The sequence below is a fragment of the Gymnogyps californianus genome, chromosome 22 (genome assembly GCF_018139145.2).
Source record: "Gymnogyps californianus isolate 813 chromosome 22, ASM1813914v2, whole genome shotgun sequence".
In the NCBI taxonomy this organism is placed as follows: Eukaryota; Metazoa; Chordata; class Aves; order Accipitriformes; family Cathartidae; genus Gymnogyps; species Gymnogyps californianus.
Window position 1 is genome coordinate 7779050 of NC_059492.1, and position 8457 is coordinate 7787506.

The following is an 8457-nucleotide window of genomic DNA, read 5'->3' on the forward strand; positions in this document are numbered from 1 at the left end:
CCGCTCGTTTCAAGGGCTGCACTCGGGAACCAAGCGCGGGCGGCAGCCCCTGCCCTTCCCCACCGTCGGGCGCCTCTGCCCTCTCCCCGCCGCCCTCCCCGCCGGGGCCGCGGCCGGTCCGAGCTACGGGCCGGTCTTGCGAGGAGCATCGTCGGTGCCGCGGGGGGGTCAGCCCCCAGCGCCGCCCGCACGGAGAGACCCCCCGGAGATGCGCCCCGCTCCCGCCGAGCGGAGGACCCCGCGCCCGCCGGGACGGCGAGGGACACCCGCCGGGGCTCCGCCGGGCCGAGGCGGGGGGGGGGCTGCGGCGCTGCAGCCCCGGCCGCCGCCAGCAGGGGTCCCCGCCGCCCGGGGCCGGGCCGAGCCTCCGCCGGGAGCCGGGCCGGGCCGAGCGGGCGATGCGGCGGCGGCGGCGGGGCGGGCGGGCGCTGCTGCTGGCGGCGCTCCTCGTCCTGGGCACCGCCGTGGCGCTGCGCACGCTCCGCGCCGCCGCCGCCGCCGCCGGGGCCCCCGCCGGGCCCCCGCGAAGCCGCCCGCGCCCCCCGCCCCGGCGGCGGGCGGCCCCTCCTACGACCTGCACGCCTTCTACTACGCCTGGTACGGCAGCCCGCGCTTCGAGGGCCGGTACCGGCACTGGGACCACGCCCTGGTGCCGCACTGGGACCCCCGCGTCTCCGCCGGCTTCCCCCGCGGCCGCCACCGCCCGCCCGACGACATCGGCTCCAGCTTCTACCCCGCGCTCGGCCCCTACAGCTCCCGCGACCCCGCCGTGCTGGCCGAGCACATGGGCCAGCTCCGCGCCGCCGCCATCGGTAAGCGCCGACGGCCCCGACGGCCCCCCCCCCCCCCCGGCCCCGCAGCGGGCAGCGAGAGCCCCGGTGCCGGCCCGCCAGCCCCCCCCCGAGGGAGGCAGGCGGCCCCGAGCCCCTGGACACCGACCCCGGGGGGCCGCAGGGGCCCCGAGCTCCACGCCAGCCCCCAGGCCCCGCACCGCATCACCGGGGCCACAACTCAAGCGGCTGCGGTCGCTCCCCTCCGCCGTGCCCCAATGCCCCATCACCGGGCACCTGCACCCCTCGGCATCCCCCGCCACGCCCCCGCACCCAGTGCCTCTCCCCACCACCCCGCAGAGCGCTGCTAGCACCCGAGGCTCCGACAGCTACCTCGGAGCGTTGCTTACAGGGTGTCATAACCACGGCTTAAACACCACAGGTCTTCTAAAGCGTTAGAATGACGAGTAATGTTTACTGCACTGCTGATGCACGGGAAGAGGAAAAGTTTAGGAACAAAACACATTTGACCGAGACCTGCTCTGTTACATGCCGCTGTAGGAGTGCTGGTCCTGTCCTGGTACCCACCCGGCCTAGCAGACGACAACGGGGAGCCGTCGGACAGCCTTGTGCCCTCCATACTGGACGCTGCGCACAGATACGCCATAAAGGTAAGGCTCTCATCTGCTGTTGGAGGCCATTAAATTTGCTGTTCAACTCCAGCACGAAGCCGATGCTGCGCTTGGGCAGAGGCCCTGCTCCTCTGCTTCAGTGACTGTTAAAAGAAACGGGCACTTGTGTTTAAGACAATGGGAACAATTTTTCAATAGCTGAATACAGGGCTTTTCCTCTTCTTAATAATTGGGATTTTCAGTTCACTTTTTACTAGCATTAGGGAAAACCAGTGAAAGCCCTGACTTCACCGAGTAGACTGCTGTATTCTGCATGTGTCGTGAAGGGGTCCTCCCAGTCTGCCCACGGCGGGTGACAGAAGGGCCTTTACAGCGGACCTAGGGTCTTCTGCGAGGTCAGGGTGCAGAGAAAGCAGTACCAGTGTGATGAAAATAACCATTTCCGTGGTCTCTTTTGAAGGTTGCCTTTCATATCCAGCCATACAAAGGGCGCGATGACCACACTGTGCATGAGAATATCAGATACATCATGGACAAGTAAGTTTTTCATGTAGGCTAAACCCAGCTGCGTAACATTGCTTTAAGCACAAACAGTGTGCAGAACTTTGAATTAAATGCATCAGAATAGTATCCAAAAAACCAGTGCGCAGGGAGGGAGCTGCCTAGAGCGAGCCAACAGGGCAGTACTGGGCAGGGGTCGTAATCAAATCCCGCTTTCTCTGGCACTTCAGTACCTTGCCTTCAGAACCCAAAATTGCTTTCTTCTGCTCAGGTTTCTAAGCTTACCACCCGTAGGCTGGCGCCTCTACCCTTTCTTTCAAAGAGGAAAGGAGCAGGCACAGGCACTCCCATGAAGACAGAGATAAAGGTTCTGGGAAAGGAGACCCCCTACGGCAAACCGCGTCTCACACCATGCTTGCCTTATAATGGAAATGCCTGCTGAGGGCTTCTCACCCCAGCCTCTGAAAAAGCTTTGTGCTCTCCTCTAGATACGGATCACACGCAGCTTTTTATAAGTACAAGACCAGCACCGGCAAGAGCCTCCCACTGTTCTATATCTACGATTCCTACTTGACACCGGCTGAATCCTGGGCCAACCTCCTCACGCCATCAGGCTCCCACTCTCTCCGCAACACCGCTTACGACGCCGTGTTCATAGCGCTGCTGGTGGAGGAGGGACACAGGCACGACATCCTCTCCGCAGGGTACGATGGCATGTACACGTACTTTGCGTCCAACGGTTTCTCTTTTGGCTCATCCCACCAGAACTGGAAAGCAATCAAAACTTTCTGCGACTCCAACAACCTGATGTTCATCCCCAGCGTTGGCCCAGGCTACGTCGACACCAGCATCCGCCCCTGGAACAACCACAGCACTCGGAACAGAGTCAACGGGAAGTACTATGAAACAGCTCTGCAGGCTGCCCTCACGGTCAGGCCGGAGATCGTCTCCATCACCTCCTTCAACGAATGGCACGAAGGCACCCAGATCGAGAAGGCTGTACCCAAGAAGACGCTGACACGCCTTTATCTGGACTACCTTCCTCACCAGCCGAGCATGTACCTGGAGCTGACTCGCAGGTGGGCAGAACACTTCAGCAAAGAGAAAGAGCAGTGGCTGATGTGACTTTGGTACTTGCCTTACTCGGAAAGACGTCCCGCTGACAAAGCTGCAGCACGGAGCAGCGCTTCAGGAAAAAGCGCTTGAGGAGACGCAGCCACAGAACCTTCAGCCCAGCCAGGCCGCTGAACGCGAGCGGCCGTCTGCAAGCGTGCCACGGACTGCCTGAGCCCCAGCTGCGGACTCACAGGAGGAAGCGTTGCAGGGAGCAGGAAATCTGCAAGCAGCAGTCAAATCTAATTTTCTGCAGATTTAGTACAGACGACCCTTTCAGAGCTCCTCTGGAAGTCACAAGGAGTGCTGGCTTGGGGGCCAAAGATCTGGGTTTTTTTGCCGTGCGTATGTTCCGAGATGTTTGACATGGTTAGCTGAGTTCCAGCACACGTTTCACCGTACGCCCTTGGCCCGCTGCCTGCAGCGATCGCGTATCGCTCACTCCGCTAGCAACTCTGTCAAAGCATTTCTCTATCAGCTTACTGTAAAGAGGAGTAAATTCTCCTCCAAATTGTCTGCTGTAGGTGAAACTAAGCCATGCCGTTACATACCCTCTACTTTATCCAGCCTCTCCTATACCAAGGAGTTCTGCGCTGGGCGTTGTCACTATGGTCCACTGTATCCAAATAACAAAAGATAATTAGAGCTGGAACGCTAGAGACTATTTACTACTACTACTGTATGTGCTGGAAACCAAGGAAATGCAATGATCTATACTAAAAGCTCTTAACTGATTGTTTGGTGTTCCATGTTTTGAAAATTTAGATCTGAAGTTGCTTTATCCCCTTTAGAACCAAGGAGAAAAAAATATTTGCAATAAAAATGCAACTGAAAACACCATTAATTTGTGCTTTGAAAGAGGTTCAGCTCACAGTAGCTTTCCCTTTTTTGTGATTTTAGCCATGCTTGGACCCTTCTAAATTAGCTATAAAATTAATTTATAGTTGTCTATATCAATAAAATGAGAAGTGGCAGCTCTGGATGTGAAATGAGGTTCTATTTATGACTCCATACACGTTCTCGCTAAGCACCGAAATCTGTCAAAAGTGATGGACAACAAATGTCTTAAAAATAAGCATTTGTAACAAAATCGTGCAAGTTCCTTACCAGTTTTTTTAATTAATAGCCACTCCATAAACTTTACTTTTCAATGAAGAATAAATACCAGCAGAAACTTTCATCCATTCCCTATTTACTTCAGCTTAGCACTGTTTTCAGAACAAAATCAAGAGAGGGAAGTCCACATTTAAAAAATGAAGATCAGCACGCTAAGAGCTTGTTTTCATTCTTTGTATTATGAGGAAGCCAGTTCTTTCTGAGCAGCTCTTGTCTAGGTAGGGACCATCTGAATACTGTTAATTTTCAAAAGCACTTACAGTTTCATCTCAGCAGTAGGTTTTGATTACATTTAGAACAGAGAGAAACAGCCAGAGAACACCATAGCTATAACACTGTGAAAGCTCCAAAAACCTCTTTTCCATCTTTGCTTTCAGTGCAGATACAACAAACAAAGACATGGAGTAAGTGTTGAGGGGTGGGTGGATCAGACACTATCTTCACCGTCCCATCCTGAGAATAGTCTCACATTCAAATTACTGTATTTCAAAGCCCTAATCACGTTAATAAAACAGACAGGTATTTGGGAACGGTACAGCTGCACAAAGTGGTCAGCATACCTATTTGGGTTGGTTTCTCAGACCGTAGCAGATGTGATACTAATTAACAGATACCCATCAACTGCTGCTCTGGTTTTTTATCTTTTTTTTAATCTTTTGTTTATTAACCTTGACATAACCCATCGACCTTATTAAACAAGGCCACGAACGCCCGTTTCCTGAACGCGCAGGCACACGGTGCCCAGCTTCACCAGCTCTGCAGAGCCTCCTCAGAGTGTGAAGTCTTAAGGCGATTCTGGTATCAAGCCGTACTTCTGCCTCAGGATTTCAACCGTAGATGTCAGTGCGCTGTGGGGTGAAACAGAACTGTCAGAAAAAAGGGTTTTTAAGGATTAAACCGCATTTTCTGGGAAAGAGCGATTGGCTAGACACGGTATTGCATTTTGAATCAAGGAGAACACGAACTCCAGAAACGGGAGTGTTTCACATAGAAGCTTCTAGAAAGGGGTCTCCTGGGCTTGGAATGTGGAGCGCTCTTTCAAGATTTCTGAGCGTGCTGGTAATTAAGCTAAACAACATTAATGTGAAGGTTCAACTGCTGGGGGAAAAGAAGCGAAACACGACCCACCCTAACTTGAAAGTTTCATTTCATTTAAAGTAAAGCAAAAGCTACAGTTATGTTCAGCAAAGAGTGCTCACCAGCCAGGACGAATGATGGTGAATTTCCCCGACACAGATAAGTCAACCACAGTCGACCCCAAACGACACTCTGGGCTCTGGACGTCCCCTATTGGGCCTCCATCGATGATTAAGGACAACTGAGGCCACAGGTCTTGGAATTCCTGAAAAGAAAGAAAGAAAGAAAAAAAAAAAAAAAAAAGAGATGTGGCTAACAGTCCTGAAGATGGTTTGTTAGCATGCTTTAACAGACACTCCTGGACGTTCTGGTGTCAAGGGAGGTGGTCTCTCCCCTTCCTCTGTCAGGTCAGCTCACTTTTTTTCTGTCATGAACACATCCCGGTTTGATTTCTGAGAACAGATTTATCTCAGACACGCAGGAAAGCCACAAGGATTCTCTGGCTGAAGACTTCTTAGCTGCACCACTGTTTATTAAGGAGCGCACAAAAAAAGCCAGAAGTCTATTGAGACATTTGGGGGCAAGGACAGGGCATCTGTCTGGTGCTATGCCCCACTATACCATCACCAGGGTCACAAGCTTTGCAAAAAGACATCTCCTTGAGTTACTGTTAGTTACCAGGCTGCAAGGAGCTGTACAGACAGCAGCAGTCTCATTCCACAGCCATCCCTCCTACAGCAATTTCTGTCCTTCAGATTTGGCTCCCACTTCAAAAGCTGTGCAAAAGTCTTTAAATATTACTTTTCAGCTCTGCCCTCCTCGCTTTTTAAGGTGAGGATCACAGCAAGACAGCTATCCCACACCACATATCCGCAGGCTGTTTTAACTAGAGATCATAATTTAAAAAAAAAAAAAAGCAACAGAGAAATCCTCGTTTTATTGCGAAAGCTGGCTTCCAATTGTGAGAGCCTGGGGCCCTGACAAACTACCACAATAATGTCACTTAGTGGCAAAACCAGCCTTACCGAAACCGTCAGCGTGCTCGCCTGACAGCTGATGTTAGCGCTTGTTAAAGCCAGTGGTCCAGAGCAAGCTCGCGCCAACTCCCTAATAAAAGGGTGGTTTGGAATACGAACACCAACCAGCTACAAGGAAGAAGAGAGCACGGTGTTATACACAGCAACTGCTTTTAATCTTGCATTGCCTAAAGCCCTCTTGACTTAAAGCTGATACTCCAGAGAATCGATACATCAACACTTGCTGAACTAGCGATAATACGAGACGTGCCTCCCTAAGTTAGCCCCTAACGCTGGGTTATGCCGCGTTCAAGTCACAGGGAGCACGACAGCACAGGGACCAGCTTCGGGAAAACGCCAGTCCCTGCTAAGCATGCTAACCACACACGTCAGAAAAAAAGCTGCTACAGCAGAAGCACAAAAATAGCATACTGGCCCTCAAAACCAGAGATGCGCCCTGCAGCAAAGACCTACCGACGTGAAAGGATTCAAGTCTTTATTTAGTTCTTCTGAACGTTTCAAGACCAGGGTCACAGGTCCTGGAAGGAGGTCCCGCAACAACTCGTCCGGCACGTTCACGCGGCAGTACCTGCGCGGCAAGAGGAAGCGCGTTAAAGGCGGGCGCGCGGCTTCGCCCGGACCACCGGTGCTGGGCACCGTGAAGCGGCTCCAGCGCAGCCCTTCCCCTCGGCCCCATGCTCTGCAGCCCGGTGCGCAGAACGCGGCCGCTCCCCGCCGCAAACGGCGCCGAGCGCGGGCAGCCGCAGGCCCGCGGGGAAGCCCGGTACCGCGGGGCTCCCCGGGCAGCCTCGCCCGCACACGGCTACGAGTATAACCCAAGGGCCTCGGAGCCCAGCAGAGACCACCGGCCCGGCCCGGCCCGCCGCGGCGGGTCCCGGGGGGCTCCGCCCGCGCCCACCTGTAGAGGCGGTCCACGTCCCCGAGGCAGATGGCCAGCGGCTTCGCCCCGTTCCGCCCCTTCAGGCTGTAGATGCTCCGCACGGCGCCGGAGTCCTGGGCCAGGCACGCCACGCCGTACACCGTGTCCGTCGGCACCGCCACCAGCCCGCCCGCCTGCAGGGCTCCCACGGCGGCCGTCACCGCCTCCCCCCAGCCTGCCCGGCACCGGCGGGTCAGCGGGGCGGCCCGGCACCGCCCGGACCCCAGCCCGCCCCACACCGGCCCCGGGCCTCCCGCCGCGCCGGCCCCGGCTCCCCTCCCCGCCGGGCCACTGCCCCCCCCCCTCCCCTCCCGGGCCGGCCTCCCTCCACGCCGCCGCCGTCCGCGCCTCCCCCCGGACCCGGCCTCCCCCCTCCACCGGGTACCCTGCCCGCACCTTGCGGGTCCGGCTGGGCCGCACCACCGGGCGGCAGCGGCGGCAGCAGCAGGCGGGCGCTGCGGGCGCGGCCCAGGCCTAGACCCGGGCCCGGGCCCGGCGCTCCCTCCCCGGCCCGAGCCAGCCCCGCCAGAGCCGCCCGCCGCGCGCTCAGCATGCAAGCGCCGCTTCCGGCCCGCAGCCGGCGCGCGGTGACGCACATCCGGGGGCGTGGCGGCCGCGCCGTTCCCATGGCGACGCGGGCGGTAGCTGCGCCGGGCCGGGATGGAGGCGGCGGGGCAGCCGGGCGGGCGGCCCGCGGTGGGTGCCGGCGGGCCGGGGTGGGGGGCGGCCCGCGGCGCCGCCCGTGACCGCTGTCTGCGCCGCAGGTGGAGGACGACCTGCGGAGGCTGCGGAGCCTGCTGGAGGCCCGGCAGCGGCACCTGCGGGCCCGCATCGCCGCCTGCGAGGAGCTGACGGCGGAGATGGCCGCCCTGCAGGCCGCCCTGGGTGCCGGCCGCCGCCCGCCCTGCGTAAGCTGCGGCCCGCGCTCGGGGGAGGCCCGGCGGGGGAGGCGGGGGAGGCCCCGCGCCCCGGGCAGCCCCGCCCGGCCGCCGCCCCGCACCCGCCCGCCCCCCCCGTTCTCTGACCCGGCAGGCGCCGGCCCCGGGGAGCTCCGCGCCCGGCGGCGAGCGGGAGGCGAAGCCCTGAGGAGCCTCGGCGAGCGACCGCGGCGGCTCCGCCCGGGAACGGCTGCAGGAGCTCGTCTTCGCGGCGGCCGCGGTCCGAGCCGTGCAGCGCCCGAAGGGACCGGAGGCTCTCGCTCTGTTCCAGGCTCCGAGAACGCCTTCCTCCTTAGTGCCAGGGGAAAACCCGGGACCGATAAGCCGGTGAACATAGCCGACTCCCTCAGCTGC

The 8457-nt window shown here is 58.2% G+C and overlaps 2 protein-coding genes across 2 annotated transcripts; one reads left to right on the forward strand and one right to left on the reverse strand.

The window, feature by feature from the left end:
• The first annotated feature begins 398 nt into the window (after window positions 1–398).
• On the forward strand, window positions 399–4060 carry MANEAL (mannosidase endo-alpha like). Its single transcript, XM_050909719.1, is given in 5 exon segments — window positions 399–512; window positions 515–812; window positions 1332–1441; window positions 1863–1939; window positions 2392–4060. Coding segments are annotated over 5 exon segments (1236 nt in total). The 3' UTR covers window positions 3029–4060.
• A 131-nt stretch (window positions 4061–4191) lies between these two features.
• YRDC (yrdC N6-threonylcarbamoyltransferase domain containing) lies at window positions 4192–7793 on the reverse strand. The gene is made up of 6 exons (XM_050909720.1): window positions 7562–7793; window positions 7145–7340; window positions 6700–6814; window positions 6235–6354; window positions 5332–5474; window positions 4192–4980 (listed from the first exon to the last, which is right to left on the reverse strand). Exons 1-6 carry the CDS (start codon window positions 7791–7793, stop codon window positions 4917–4919), a joined length of 870 nt encoding a protein of 289 aa, XP_050765677.1. The 3' UTR covers window positions 4192–4916.
• Window positions 7794–8457: the final 664 nt, after the last annotated feature.

Excerpts from the sequence above, each read along its gene's own strand:
- YRDC (XM_050909720.1), bottom strand. The coding sequence starts at position 7,793 with ATGGGAACGGCGCGGCCGCCACGCCCCCGGATGTGCGTCACCGCGCGC. Across the intron at positions 6,815-7,144 it reads GACGTGGACCGCCTCTACAG|GTACTGCCGCGTGAACGTGC; the intron begins GTGGGCGCGGGC and ends CTTGCCGCGCAG. Across the intron at positions 4,981-5,331 it reads ACCATCATTCGTCCTGGCTG|CGCACTGACATCTACGGTTG; the intron begins GTGAGCACTCTT and ends TTCACCCCACAG.